A 16,575-nucleotide genomic window follows, 5' to 3' on the forward strand; every position below is an offset into this window, starting at 1 on the left:
TGGCACTAACTCCGTAATTACGTACAGACTCAGCAAGTTCTTTTATCTGAATATACTCCACAGGTGCATGTACGCGCCCTCCATCAGCAACTTCAAAGACAGGAAATGCCTGATATAGTTTTTTCTTTTCCTCCCTAGAGAGGAAAGAATCAGAAAAATTCTCCACATAAGGTGGAGGAGCATTGAGACCAGAAGGCCTAGAGGTGGCCTGCTCTGTGTNCCCAGTAACTTTTAATTTTTTCTCTGATTTCTTCACTCGCCTTTCATCTGGATGGTATCTTTCTTTTTTATAGTGAGCTGCCTCATATTCTAACTCCTCTTCCTCAGAGGAGCTAAGCTCATCTGTTTTTAAACTATCAAGCTTCAAAGCCTCTAGTTCCTTTACCGGATAAAGGCTTTTCCTTTCCTGAACTTTCTCCTTATCTTTTTTCTCTCTCTGGGAATTTATTCCCAAATCTTTCACTTCCTCGGATCCAAGGTCTTTGGAAGGGCTTTGCTTTTCACGTGCACGTTTCCTTTGTTGAGCTCTTACCTATGGTCCCGCTCCATTTCTGGCATACTGTCTTGTAATTCTTCTAATATCCCTTGTCCTGTTATTATATCTGGACGACACCTCTCATCCTCCACGCACGATTTCACCAGTTTCCATAATGCCATGGTCCCTATCTTTAATTTCCCATTCTGTTGTTTCTTAACTAAGTCTCCCCTTAATTTCTCCCAAGACGTAGGGGTTAATGACCCTGAGCACGCATACCAAGGTGCTATACGGTCAATCTCTCTGATGAATGTCTGTAAGGTTCTTGTAGAGATTTTTATTTCACACTGCTTTAAGACAGACTGCAGCGCTGTGATCACAGAATGTGAAGTTCCCATACTGCTCCTTTATATACAGGAGAGGCTTAAGTACAGGACAAGCACCGCGGCTCATATACGTCCGTCTGACCATGCCTAGCAGCAGTCAAAATTCAGAACCACCTCTGGTGAGTGTAGGAAAGAACCGGGAGGTATAGGGTTAACACAGCCAGGACAAGAACAAAAGCTTTCACTGCCGCCTTAAGGGGAGGGATTAGAGGGATTAAAGCCAAGCATGTCTCTTGGAGCTTACCTTCTACCATGGTTCTGGTCTTCCCCGCTTGATGGGGGGGGGGGGGGTTCCCCGTGCGATGGTTAGGCGTTTTTCCCTGGTTTCGGCACCAATATGTCCTGCACTTTTGTTTCTCGCCCACGAAAAACATGCACAGAACACAAGACCTTTCCATGGTTACACTTTATTCATAATCGTGAGGTAGAACAAAGAAGGCTAAGAAATGTGTGAGGCTTAAATACCCCCTGAAGTGACGTGTCTTAACTACGGCTGGTAGCATCACCCAAGGTCTCATACACCCCAGGGATTGGTTAATGCCCCAGGGGATGGACTTGTGTCTTGGGAAGTGGATTGGTGACTTTGGCGGGCCTTTGCTCCTGCACATGCGCACAATGGAGCTTTAGCGCCATCTAGTGACGGCAAATGTTATTACGGCTTCCCACATCTCTCTCTCTCTCTCTCTCTCTCTCTCTCTCTCTGTAAATAGTGAATATAATTCATGTGCAATGCAACAAATGAAAGCAGGGCAGTGTTTAATAGGGAGTTTTAAGGAAGAATTGTTTTCATATTATTTAAGACATGCAGTTTAGATTTAATTTTCTGCTTTCTAGGTATGGTTTAAAATATATATCCCCTAGTAATACATCACCTGCTCATGCTATAATTACATTCTTCTTTCATATTAGGGACTAATATATATAACTTAATATTTAAGATATGATTTTCAAAATAAATAATGTAGTCATGAGAATATTTACTGTTAGCAGATAAAAATTATAATATCCCCAAAATAAACTACTTTAGTGATGAAAATATTAACATTCCAAATTCATTTTTTAGCTATAAGCTTATTTATCTTCTATTAAAAGATAAATATTACATATTTTTATGTTGAGTCTAATAAATGCCATTAAAATGTACCATTTCTTTAAAAATAATGTTTTATTTAATGCTATTAAACCTATTTTCCTTTTGGAATGTATTTTCTCTGTTTTGGAATATATAGTCATATTTCAAATATATTTCATTCCAATTCCTAGTGATTTGACACAATGAATTCATTCCTCCCAAGTTTCTTATTCTTTAAGAATTTTAAGGGGGCTGGAGAGATGGCTCAGTGGTTAAGAGCACTGACTGTTCTTCCAAAGGTCCTGAGTTCAATTCCCAGCAACCACATGTAATAACCACAACCATCTGTAATGGGATCTGATGTCCTCTTCTGGTGTGTCTGAAGACAGTGACAATATACTCACATATATAAAAAAAAGAATTTTATACAAAATTATTATTACCATATTCACACCCCTCTCCTCTCTCTCATTCCTCCTCCTCCCGCAACTTTCTGCCCAGTGATTTTTTCTTACCTATTTAGTCTAAAGGTATTTTTATGTGTGTGTTAAACTGTTACACAAAAGAGAACTACATGAGAATATGAGCAATAATCAGTTATTTTGTAGCAAAACTAAATCATTAAAAATTTATTTTGAAAGCATTTATATTTTATATATTTTAGGTCATACTGGAGAACATATTAAAATAATAGTAGTTTTAAAAGTATTGTCTTCTTTTCTTTTGCACCTTCTTTCATTTAAAAAGAAAAATAGAGCAAAATGTCTTCATTTCCAGGGAGCCATTCCTAGGATTTTTTTTCACCCTCACATTGCTTTTATAACTACCCTAATATATGCTATTTCTGTTCATCTCTTTGATTCTTATAATTGCTGAGTGGATTAGCTAAATGTAAGTAATAGCATTTGAGAATAACAGGCATTGCTTTGAGATCAAAAGACATACCTGATTATGGTTTGGGAGTTTCTAAATCCATTCAGCAGGTCAAGTGTGTCAAAGTGTCCCTGCAAAGTCACAGGCTGGCATCCTATTGGGGTCTACCTAATAAGATGTTTAGAAATAGAAACCAGCTTATGCAATGACTGGTTCAAAGCTTGGACTGACATCAAGTCTTTTACTGCCTGAGATAATCAAGCAATCCATGTAATCACTCTTTGATTGGCTGTCTGTCAGGTTAGGCTAAGAAACAACCCACCTTAGATCTTTTGCCATCATCTTCTAGGCTATTTTTTGTCATGCAGCCCATTTAATCTTAAGAATGAAATGCAAAATTAGGTTTAGGAGCATAAATTTGAGGCCAGTGGTATGATTCACAATTCTACTGCATTACATCCTTTCCAATTACATTAACATTCTACAAATGTCTACTGATTAGTATGTTGGTTTTGCCTTTCATCAGAGAAAGGACCACATTTAAACAATGACTGATCACACAATTACTTCCTACTATGATTGGAAGGCTTCTGTAGCCACCTGTCACAATGCTGACATTGTGTCATTAGTTAGAGATCCAGTTGTCTGGAGGAACTCTTTTTATGTTACAGTCTTTCCTATAATACAGCAAAAGAAGACTCTTATAAATTTGAGCACTGTTATCTGAATCAATATGGAAAGCAATTTGTTTGTTGTTTGGATTGAAATAAAAAGAAGCATTTTAATTGGAGTTTAGAGCAAGGTCTCAGTCATCAATCTTAGAATGTTTCAATGGACATAGATTGAAGGTTGTTTTATATAATGTTCCACCCTATTTATATACTTAAAAATATGTTTAGGAAGAGTTATTCTTCAAATTTAGCATCTATAATAGGTTGTTACATTTTGGTGTCTATTTCTATTATACTTCCCTTTTTGGCAGCTTAAATTTTCAGTTTTCTCCATTAAATAAATTACGTCTTACACCATTCATTTAGTCATGAACAAAGCTTCTAGTATTGTTCTAGAAACTGATATTCAGCAAAGACCCTTATTAGAGCTAGTATCCAGTGTAAATATGCAAAATTAATGGAAACTACAATGTGGAATATCAACACAAATTAAAAATAATAGAAACTATGAGAACAGGAAATAAAAGAAAACTAATATGTTAACTAGATCAATTTAAGTATTCCATACCACAAACAAATATCCAAATAACATACTATATATATATACATAGTTTTGTTATTAGAAAAGGAAAAGAAGGTCAGATATTGTAATGAGGTTTAAATATGATTTACAAATAATATATGATTTATGTTTATTAAAATTAAATTTGAAGCCATACCTTTCTATAATGAAGTCTGAATAATTTAAAGGGAGTAAAATAATAATATTTTCAAAAATTTATAGGGAACATTAGAGTAATATTTACCAGATTCTAGAAAATATCAAGAGTAGGAAGAGGTATTCATATAGGACTTCAATTCCTTTTCCCATTTTCCAGAATAGTATTAGTGTGCTCTACATTCACTTGTAAAATAATAATAGCATATCAAATGTTTTTCATATATATGTGTGTATGTGTATGCATATGTTTGTTTAAATAAGTATAATATTTAACAAGAACATTTTGAAATAGGAGGGCAACCTCTGGGGAGCAGATTTCATACCTATGCCTTTATGTGATGGATGACTTAAGAATTTTAAATAAGTTTTTGGATTCATTCTTTACCTTGAGAAAGATTCCTTTAAGGTCATTAGATCCTTGGAAGTAGAATTTGCAGTCTCTTTAGAATGCTATTAATATTTGAAAAATATTAAATTACCCTAACAATATTTATAGTATCATGAGTAATTTTAGCTATGATAAGTTTAGTTAATATATTTCTACTCTAATAGTAGTATATATTCAACTGTAATATTTCCATAATCCAAATTATGAAGAAAAGTAGAGGGGAAATAATTTTACAAAGTGGGGTAAATATTATATTCAAAATAAATCCTTAAACAGATGGTTATCTAAATTTTTCTTTTCGAAAGGAGCCGATTCTGAACAGATTGCTTATGTGTCTCGCCAGTGGAAGTGGATTATCTGTCTTGAATTGGATTGTGATGACGGTGACCCTATTCTAAGTAAACCAAATCTCTTGAACTATAATGAGATCAGGAGGAACATTCAGCCTGAGAACAGAACAACAGATTGCAACAACTGAGATGATTTTGCTAATGTTTTCTTCCAGCTTCTCCCTTTGATGTGGATGATACTGTGACTTTTTTGTGCAGACACCTCTGTTCAGTGTACCAAGTGTTTTTTTTTTTTTTCCTTTTATTTATATAAGCAAAGCTGAATGAGTGCTCGAAAGCTACGCAATTTGTCTTACAAAAAGGTGACTGTGGAAGAGTGTAGATTCTTCACGGACTGTGTGACAGAAATTGTAGAGAATGCATTAAGTACAAATATTTAAATAATTCACTCTCATTTATTCTTCTATTTAGGCTGTGAGGAAACAAAAGTTGCTTGAACAGAGTATCCAGTCTGCCCAGGAAATTGAAAAATCCTTGCACTTAATTCAGGAGTCGCTTGAATTCATTGACAAGCAGTTGGCAGCTTATATCACTGACAAGGTGGATGCAGCTCAAATGCCTCAGGAAGCCCAGGCAAGTCATCCAAACTGGGAATGGGCATTTGTTTTTGTTATATTTTTTAATATTTCAACTTCAGTGGGGTTCTGTTGGTTTTCCTATTTAAGTATTATGTAACTAATTGTGAAGAAGTTTCCGTTAATTTATTCATTGAACTATTTGGAAATTACTTCTTAAATAATTCTATATTGTAATTCTAAGATTTTTTTGTCTGAATTATGCAGTGCACCAATTTCAAATAGAGCCATGGAAACCCAAGAGAGCTAACATCTATTGTTCACAAAGGTTTCAATACTCAGTCTAGATAAAAATGAAAACATAGTAATTTTTATTACACAGAAATAATTTATTATCTTCTTAAATATTACTATCAATCATTTACAAGCAACTCATGCTTGATATGATTGATATTAGCTCTATAATATGTTTCTGTCTTTATATTGTGCTACAAGTAGCTAACAATACAGGTAGAAATAAATATTCACCCTGTTGCTATTGATCATAATAGATGTGTTCATGTGCATAAACTCATATACCCTCCTTCTTTGAATCCAAATTATGAAGTGTTTCTAATTACATTTTCTGAGAATAATAATGAAAGTAGAAATTAATCCTGTATAAGTTGGAGTTAAGTAAATAAATTCCATGCCCTAACATATTTCATATGATATTTTAAACAGCAAATTTCTGTTTTTAAGTTACATGTAAATGCATGTAAAATCACAAGCATATTACTATTTATTCTTTTTAACTAATGTTCTAGGGATGGCAAATATGTACTTTTAAAAGCCTACATACACATATAAAGCTAACAACTAAGTATAATTAAAATCTCCATAGAATGATGTGAGGGTATTAGAAAATGATGGATAAATCCCACTGTTCCTTTTCTATCTTATTTATACAGATTTGGAAATCATTTCACTTTAAAAATCAGATAGCTGTGTAAAATATAGGAATTGTATATCATGGCTACAAATGCCATTATGCTTCATTGAATCACAATTTGTTACTCAGTGTACTAGCACATATATTAGCATTTAGTAGTTCACCATATTTTCTACATTTAACAAATGAAGTACTTCTGAACTTGGGACAGATCATATGAATTTTGCATAATATGACAAATTCTAGAAGAATGTATTCCTGATGAAATGCACACTATTACAACAGATGAAGAACAAATTTAATGTAGAGCATTTTGGTGACAAAATCAGACTTTGCACAAGAACAATAAATACTATAATGGAAATGGGGATAATACCAAATAATCACTGCTCCACATACACTAAGAAAATAACCTTATGAAAATCTAATCATGTTCTGTAGTATTTACCATTCACGTGACTATCCAAACTTGACTCACACAGAAGCTATTATAGTTGGAGTTAGGCTGTGTTTGTGTGTGTGTGTGTGTGTGTGTGTGTGTGTGTGTGTGTGTGTGTAGCACAATGAAGACAGACTAATGTTTTTATTGGCTTAGGTAAAAAGTGAGTTTTTAAGAAAATATATTTTGCCTGTTTGAGAAGAGAGTGGTATGTGACTCTGTATTCTATTTAAAATAAACAAATAATACTTATTTCACACTGACTTCCCTATATTATAATATGAAAATATGGAACATTAAAGAATACATAACATCTGAGAACTGTTGAGCATTTATTTAGTTGAACCTGTTTTTTTTTTTTCCCACAGTAAAGAGTTTTCTGTAATAAAGTTATCAAGCAATAGAATTAGTTGAAGGGTTGCATTTCCAAACATTCCAGCTGAAGCTTCTGTTGAAGACAGAGTTGAAGAGTACAGAAGCTGTCTGAGAAATAAGGATTTAAATTGTATAGCAGTGTGTTCTTGTGGGACTATATAGTAGTAGGCCGGCCCACGGCCTACATGAACCGGGCATTCCTGGAAGGCAGGCTGGGGCTGAAAGAGAGAGATACTAGATGGTGAGAAAAGAATGAAGCCAAGACAAATTTTCTCTGATCAAGGCCCTCGAGTTTACTAAGAGACTGTGATTATAAAGGGGGAAGGCCCATCCCCACCCCTTCCAGTCCATCCTTGGTGCCCAGAGCCAGCCCAAAGATACCGTGCAGCATAGATTGTCTCAAAGGTGTCTCAGCAGGCAGCAGGATCTCAGAGAAGAGCAGGGCAGTTGACACATCAAAAGGAGCCAACCAAGTCAGAAAGCTGTACCACAAGTGGCCCCACTTCAGTGGCAACAAGGTCTGCACAAGCCCGCTTCAGGCTGGGGGAGGCTACAATTCCCCTCTGATTGTATAATAAAAATAGCTGGAGCGAGACATAAAATTTATTTATGCTCCATAGTCCTGCCTGGGAGTTATGGTGGCTGACAGCCATGCCTGGCTTGGGACTCAGATTTTCCCGAACCATTCTTATCTATCAAGGAGCATTCATGCAGCTTGTTTGTGTTTATTTTACACAAACATGGCTCCGTGGTGTATTATTAACAAAACCACTGCCTCTTGGCATGTACCTCTGTCTTAGACTGATATAGTTCCAAAATCTGGTTGCCCGTCATTGGCTGACCAGCCCTTAGAGCACATCTTATTCCCAAATCAGACCAAAGCCACAGTATATACTAAATATGCTTCTTCATATTGATGAATTTCTGCCACCTGCACTTGCTGGAGGCAAGGCTGAATGCTTTCTGAAATTAGGCTGTAAGGAGAGACTGACCTGCTTGAAAACCAAAGTTGATATAGTTGAAAAAAACAACAGGATAAATGCTTCTTTGGGGAAGTCCAGGTACTTTATTCAGTTGCAAATTAGCAACAATCAAGCTCAGACTCTGACCTAGTGATGTGAGGGAGGTGGCTTTAAGCATTAGCAGATAAGCTGAAAATTCTCTGAGAGTGGAGGCTGTGCTCCAAATTACCTTTTTCAGCTAAAAAGTATTGTTAGCCATCAAGGTTAGAATCATACTTACTAGAAGATTCAGGATCTGTGTCCACTTGATGAACCAGTCTTTCAGGCAGCCATGGCGCGCTGTCTTCTTTTTATGAAAAAACACAGACAGAACCTCTTCCCCAGATTCAAAAGGGGTCTGGACCATTCCATGTATTAGTTAATGGGTCCCACCATTTATCCATGGCATAAGAACTAGAAATAACTGGATGCCAGTGGCGATCTGCTGCAGAATGACCTTTAACATCAGTTTGCAAAAAAATTTAAAACAAAGAAGACAAAAGCAAGATGTGCTTTTGGTGACCTGGGGGGGGGGGTGGTATAACTGCCCCTGTTTTGTTTTTAAAAGTCAATTTTTCAGAGTGCGATGAGCACATTCAACAATTTCTTGTCCCATGGGGTTATAAGGAATTCCAGTTGCATGTTTGATACCAAATTCCTTAAAAAATGAAGTAAAATTGTTGCCAGTATAGGATGGCCCATTATCTGTCTTAATGAGTTTAGGCAATCCCATAGCATTAAAAGCTTTTAAACAATGATCAATTACATTTATAGAGGCCTCTCCCATATGTAGAGAAGCAAAAAGAAATCGCTTGAAGAGGTATTAATAGTTACATGTGCATAATTTATTTATTAATCAGAAATATGAGTATCCATTTGCAGCAATTGATTAAGTATAAGTTCTCAAGAATTAACACCATTATGTGGAAACAGATAGAATCTGAGGGCACTAAGAACAAATTTTTTACAATTTGACATGCACATTCTCTAAAAATACCAAAATATTTTCTTAAGCCATTATTGTTTTGATTATATAAAGAATGAGATTATATGGCCAATTATTTTTTGTAAGGCCCATAATCTGCCTGAGATATAAATCTAGCATGGCAGTGCCTTAAGGTCTTGTCCAGGCAATCTAGGACAAATTCTTAAATGTCCAAAAACAGTCTTCTAAAAGGAACAGCATTTTTTCTTATGAGTTGTATATGCATAAACCATTTCAAATTTGAGAATTTATAGTATCTGAGGGATGAACAATTTTAAGCCATTATAAGCTCTGAGATATATATTGCTAAATATACAAATTAAAGCTTAATTATTCAACATTTTAAAACACTATCTACAGCACACAATTTAATTATCTGAGCTGAAGTAGGAGGAAACTCAAAAGAATAAGTGTGTGATCCAATTCACATATGCTTTTCTCCCATAGAAGGGCTGTTTTTAAACACAGTAAATGGGATGCATGCATGAATGAATTTATAGAAGATACAAAAGCACGCATAAAAACAATTTTTAACTTATCTTTAGGATAATGATTATCAATTTTATTTAAAATGATGTTAGGCAATAAGCCAAATATCAATATTCTACAATACCAACTTAATTACTGTTTGGAACAAGGAACAGACACTTTGTCAGGTTTTTAAGACATAAATTTTTGTTATAGTTTTTTCTAAAATATATGAATTTATCTTACAATTCTTTATTAGCACCACAGCAGCCCTAATAGGATGTTAAAACTTTACTTTGAGGTGAAGAAAGATGATTTTGCATTAATGTTTTCTCTTGCCAAAGAATTGCTGTGGGCACATTTAATAACCATAACTAAAATAAGCAGCTAATATTTAATTACCATTGATTATAATTGATAACAATTATAAAAGCTTCCTTTATTTTCTAGAAAGCCTTTCATTTTTTTACTAGTTAATTTGTGTCTCTCAAGATGACATTCAACAAAGGTTTAAATCACTTTAAGACCTTAAGGTGAGGTCTTAGCCAATTAACATCTCCTGGAAGCTTTTGAAAATAAAATTTTGAAGCAAGTCATATTTTCGTTCTTAGATTTTCTGTACCACAATTTTCTAGTATAACTAAAATCCTAAATATTAAAAAGATATTGCCTCTGAATCTTTTCTGGAACAGCAGCTTCTCCCCAGAACTTTAAAGCTCATTGTGTGAGAGCAAAGATTTGAAGTAAACTTCCCTTTAGAGGCATTAGCTAATAAAATACTTTCCACTTAGGAAACAATATACACTGAAAGATTCAAACTCTTAGCTTCTTGTATAGAAGCAGAGACAATAAAAATTTTTTCTTACATAATGTAAAGCTATATTAGTCATACCTATAGGCAGAAATTTTCCAGTGATCAGCAGTCCACTAGATGCAAACCCTTTACAATTATCAGGATGCAAAGGAAAAAACAAACTTTTCAATCTCTAATAATTTTATATGAAGTAGGCAAGCCAGATTGTAATGCCTTTATAAGTTCTACAGCCTGATTGACCTTTTATATACTTTGAATTTGAACTTTTTTTAGAACAACATCTGTATAGATCTGCAACAAAGTAGTATAGCTAAAAGATTCCCCAGAAGGCAGGGAGAGGCAAGTTTCAAGGACTTCCTTCAGCACCATTTGCAAAACAAAAGAAAGTCACACAAGCTTCTGTGAGGCTGCTCTGAGCTCTGTTCCTTTTGCCTTGAGGACAGATTTTAGAAATTCTAAGTTTCTTTTGCAATATTAGACTATAACTACAACTTTGGAAAAGCAAAACCCAAAACCCAATTTTAAAACAATTTATCATCTTTAAAATCAATATTAGAAACATCACTATCATGTTACAAAATTTGGCTACCAATTTATACCTATGAATGCATGACAGTGCAAATTTTAATGCTACATTAAAGAGACATGGTTTTAAATCTTATCTCTAAGTCTACTTTTTAGGATAAGAATCACACCAAATATTATCTCAACTAGAAATATCCTTAAGAGGCCTAGTTTTCTTGGCCTGCTTTATGCCACATGTTTGAAAGACTCCAACCCTGAGTTATCAATTTAAAGCAGTTAAATTGCTGCTACCAATGTTACACCTTTTAAATCATACCCAATAACTTATAAGCTAATATTCTATGATGAAGACATGTAGAGCATATTATACCTTTAAGACCAGTAAAAAAACAAATTAAGTGGCTACACAAATCTTATAAATTTAGACCAATCAAAGAATTTTACCTTTCTAGCTATAATTATATGATAAAAAGCACTTTGTCATTTGCTAAACACAATAATCACAATTGCAGAGAATTTTCTAGGAAAAAAAAAAACCAAGTATCAGCTTTTTTGCCTTAGAACTAAGAGGTTGCAGACTCCTTTTCTTTAAAAACAGTTTTTCAGCAGTGGCTCCCCTGTTGTGCTTGATTCTTGGCTAAAGTGTGGGCCACACTCAGGCTTTGCTGAATCAGCAGATAAAGTTTTAGCCATTTTTATTTTCCAACAAGAAACACAGAACATTCAGTCACTTAGACAACGAGACAAAAGTATACATGAATTGACACGTGGATGGATTAGTGCACCAAACATAGACAATACAAAGAGGGTAGAGAACTTCTCCTGTAGGACCAGAGAGAAGGCCAGATGTCTCGGGATTTCCCTGTGTCCCTTGGAGATTTCTGAAATCCATTTTCCTTTATTTTATTTTATTTTATTTTATTTTATTTTATTTTATTTATTATTTTAAGCCCTACTCCTCTTGCCTAATGCAGTTCTTGACTGCAGACAATGGCCTGTTTTGAAGCTTCTAGTCCCATATTTCGCTGCCAAACCCTAAGTGGAATCAGCGCTGGGTCAGCACTGTTCCAACTTAGCCTGTATCTTATCGCACCTCCAGCAACACTTTAAAAAATTAAGTTTAAAACCAGTTCTAGCATAAATACCTGTTGCTCACTGTGTCCCATACGATCTTCTTATTTTTCCCTTCTCGTGGAGCTCCACATAAGACAGTAGTCCCTCAGTGTTTCCCGTCGTTTCTTGGTCCCTGGTTCAGGCGCCAATCTGTAGTTCTAAGCTGCCCGCGGCCTACATGAACTGGGTATTCCTGGAAGGCAGGCTGGGGCTGAAAGAGAGAGAGGGACTAGACTGCGAGAAAAGAATGATGAGGCCAAGACAAATTTTCTCTGATCAAGGCTCTCGAGTTTACAAAGAGAATGTGCTTATAAAGGGGGAAGGCCCATCCCCCGACAGTCCATCCTTGGTGCCCAGAGCCAGCCTGAAATCACCAGTGCAGCATAGATTGTCTCAAAGGTGTCTCAGCAGGCAGCAGGATCTCAAAGAAGAGCAGGGCAGTTGACACATCAAAAGAAGCCAGCAGCAAAGTCAGAAAGCTGCACCGCAGGTGGCCCCACCTCAGTGGCTACAAGGTCTATACCAGCCTGCTTCAGGCTGGGGGAGGCTACATGGGACTCTTAACTGTGGGAGTGGGAGGTGTCTCTGACACTTTTTTTCTGCTTTTTTGGGACCCTTTGCCTCCTATTGGGTGGCCTGTTCCAGACATACTATGAGGTTAAGTGCCTAGTCTTATATCTTGTAATTCACTATTTAGTTGATATCCCTGTGAGGCCTGCTCTTTTGTGAAGGGAAACAAAGGAGCTATGGTTGGGGGTGTGCATAACTGGGAGGAGTAGATGAGGTGAAAATGCGGTCAGGATATAATATATGAGAGAAGAAAAATTAAATAAATTTAAATAGAGATAAATACAAACTAATTAAAGAAAAGAATTTAAGCAGTGTTTATGACACAGGAGTTAGATAAAAAGACTGTAAAATTATATTTTCTTAGTTTGTTTTTGTGGTGTGAATGGCTTTGAATTTTATAGTGTGCAGAAAAAACTGAAATACATTTCCTTAAATGTAGTTCATAGCTCAATACTAATTTAAAGATGGGTAGGCTTTGTGTTCCCTGTGAGAAATCACATTCTTGTTACAATCTAGCAGTGAGAAACAGAAAAAAAAAACATGTATAATATTTATGTGGTAGCTAATCATTTCTGAGAGATGCTGATCTAGGAGATCTGTGAGTATCTGTCTCCACCATGTGGTGCACTACTAGTTCTACTACTAAATAGGAGTTCTAAATACATCATTCTTTTTCTTCAGTTTGAATTGAGAGTCCTGAGTTTTTTTTTTAAATGTCTATATGAGAATACACATCATGTGACAATCTTCTGACAGTTATATTTTATTGCACATAAAAGCATATAAAAATGAATATATTTTTCCACATTTACATTCAGAAAGCACCCAACTTAAATTGTTATTTCTACTTATCAATTATCTAGCATTATTAGAAGAAAATAACATTTGCATACACATTATAGGGGAAAATATGTTTCCTAGTATTTAGTGATATATGATTATGGAAACAAACAGCCATTTAGATGATAAAATAGCAAAAGTTGTTCTATATATTTTGTTTTGAATAGTGCAACTGCAACCAATCACCATTTGAAATGTTTCAACTGCCTAGTGCCATAGGCATCTTAAATTGAGTCAAATAAAATATAAAACTTAAATATTTCAGTGAATCAATTATACAACTAAAACTGTCAAATTAAATTCACTAAAAAAGCCACAGAACAGAAACATGATAATTGATTTCTTAAATAAAATAATTTATTTCGTTCCTTAGCATCTTAGGGTTTAGTGCTATGAAGAAATACCATGAACAAGGCAAGCCTTATGAGGGCAACATTTAATTGGGACTAGCTTACAGTTTCAGAGGTTCAGTCCTTTGTCATCAAGGTAGGAGCATGGCAGCATCCAGGCAGGCATGGTACAGGAGGAGCTGAAAGTTCTACATCTTCTTCTGAAGGCTGCTTCCAGCTGTAAAACCTTCAAATTTTTTCTAAAGAATTTATAAATTTGTTACAAATATGGAAGACATTCTTATTCACATTTTGTCCTCCATCCCAAATGATTTTTCTTTAATGACCTGAACATAGCCTCAAAAAAGCCATGCAATGTTTATGTTATTTTAGACATTTTAAATAATAAACTTATGTTATAATGAAAGTCTCTATTTGAATGCATTATTTTTGAAGGCACTCAGAGCTATGGTTTTCTTCTTAGGACTGCTTTCATTGTGTCACATAAGTTTGGGTGTGTTGTGGCTTCATTTTAAACTTTAAAAAGTCTTAATTTCTTTCTTAATTTCTTCCTTGACCAAGTTATTATTGAGTACAGTGTTATTCAGCTTCCACATGTAAGTTGGCTTTCTATTATTTATGTTGTTATTGAAGATCACTCTTAGTCTGTAATGATCTGCCCCACCTGGGAATCCATCCCATAAATAACCACCAAAACCAGACACTATTGTGGATGACAACAAGAGCTTGCTGACAAGAGCCTGATATAGCTGTCTCCTGAGAGACTCTGCCAGTACCTGACAAATAGAAAAGTGGATGCTCAAAGCCATCCATTGGATGGAGCACAGGGTCCCCAATGAAGGAGCTAGAGAAATTACCCAATGAGCTGAAGGTGTTTGCAGCCCCATAGGAGGAACAACAATATGAACTAACCAGTACCCCCCAGAGCTCCATGGGACTAAACCACCAAACAAAGAAAACACATGGTAGAATTTATGGTTCTAGCTGCATGTGTAGCAGAGGATGGCCTAGTCAGTCATCAATGGGAGGAGAAGCTCTTGCTCCTGTGAAGGTTTCATGCCCCAGTATAGGGGAATGCCAGGGACAGAAAGCAGGAATAGGTGGGTTGGTGAGCAGGGGAAGGGGAGAGGAGATAGGGGGGTTTCAGAGGTGAAACTAGGAAAAGTGATAACATTTGAAATGTAAATAAACTATCTAATAAAAAATAAAATAAAAAAGAAAGCATGAAAAAGAAAATAAATGAATGCATTATTTAAGTAATCCCATTAGGTTTAACTATATCATTCTTTAAAATGATATTTTTTAATGACATGGTCTAAGAAGATTATTTTTATAGAGTAGAACGTAAAATATAGTATAAATAAGGTACATATTTTACCTGAATTTAAAATATGTTCAATTAATTTGTAAATTTATTAGATAAACATATCATGTATCTTACAACCTTGCTGAGGTAGAATCAACTAAAAATGTTTAATCATTTCATTATAATTTATAAAATATATTATTTTATTATATACAATTACAGTTTGAGACTTTCTAGAGCAGAAACATCTTTATATTTAATGTACATTATTTAGCCACTGAGTTTGTTTTTTATACAAATATACTTAAACAATCTGTAAAATTTAAACTCTCATCTCTTTAGAAAAGTGCCAAATAAGAGAAAACTTAGCTTTAAGTCCTATGTACTGTTACATCTCACTTCATGCATTATAATGTCCATTTAATTTTTTTACTGCTGTGACATTTTAAAGAATATGAAGATTTATTTTTTTCAGTGGACTAATTATTTGATGTGCATACAAATAATTCAATCTCTCACTGGGCAGTGGTGGTGCTTGCCTTTAATCCCAGCACTTGGGAGGCAGAGACAGGTGGATTTCTGAGTTCGAGGTCAGCCTGTTCTACTGAGTGAGTTCCAGGACAGCCAGGGCTACACAGAGAAACCCTGTCTCAAATTAAAAAAAAAAAAAATCAAACTCTCTAAAATGAATTGGACTGTGTTAAAAATTCCCAATCTTCCTCTGCCATGGTAATTGGTCCTTCACATCCCTTGGTGGCAGATAGACATTACATTTTGGGTTGCATATTGATAAGTTTAAATTTTTTCTATCATTTATATAACATAGAAATTGTATAGCTTATTTGACAAATGTGAAATTAGTTATCAGAAGATATTTTGTATACCTGTTTTATTGTATTTTCCTTCAGTGGCTGCAATGTAAAGATTTGATCTTCTTGTGGTATCACAAAGTTCTCACATTTTCTATAATTTAAAATAAAATATTGAGAGTTTTGCTGGGTATAGTAGCCCGGCATTTACAATTTGCAAAACACAAGAAAATCAAGAAGAGGGAAGACCAATGGGTGGATACTTCACTCTTCCTTAGAATAGGGAACAAAATACTCATGAAAGGAGTTACAGAGAAAAAGTTTGGATCTAAGATGAAAGGATAGACTATCCAGAGAATACCCCACCCTGGGATCCATCCCATAATCAGCCACCAAACCCAGACACTATTGCATATGCCAGAAATATTTTGATGAAGGGACCCTGGTATAGCTGTCTTGTATGAGGCTATGCCAGTGCCTGGCAAATACAGAAGTGGATGCACACAGTCATCTGTAAGATAGAACACAGGGCCCCCAATGGAGAAGCTAGAGAAAGCACCCAAGGAGCTGAAGGGGTCTGTAACCCTATAGGTGGAAC

General features: G+C 35.2%; 1 protein-coding gene across 4 annotated transcripts in view; it reads left to right on the forward strand.

The window, feature by feature from the left end:
* The window catches only part of Dmd (dystrophin), a 2,293,239-nt gene that overhangs the window by 986,679 nt on the left and 1,289,985 nt on the right, over nt 1–16,575 (forward strand). For all 4 annotated transcript variants that reach the window (XM_029473189.1, XM_021152893.1, XM_029473188.1 and 1 more), the window contains exon 30: nt 5,348–5,509. In XM_029473189.1, coding sequence (XP_029329049.1) covers nt 5,348–5,509 — 162 coding nt within the window. The remainder of the gene's footprint in view (nt 1–5,347; nt 5,510–16,575) is intronic.

The sequence above is a fragment of the Mus caroli genome, chromosome X (genome assembly GCF_900094665.2).
Source record: "Mus caroli chromosome X, CAROLI_EIJ_v1.1, whole genome shotgun sequence".
Classification (NCBI taxonomy): domain Eukaryota; kingdom Metazoa; phylum Chordata; class Mammalia; order Rodentia; family Muridae; genus Mus; species Mus caroli.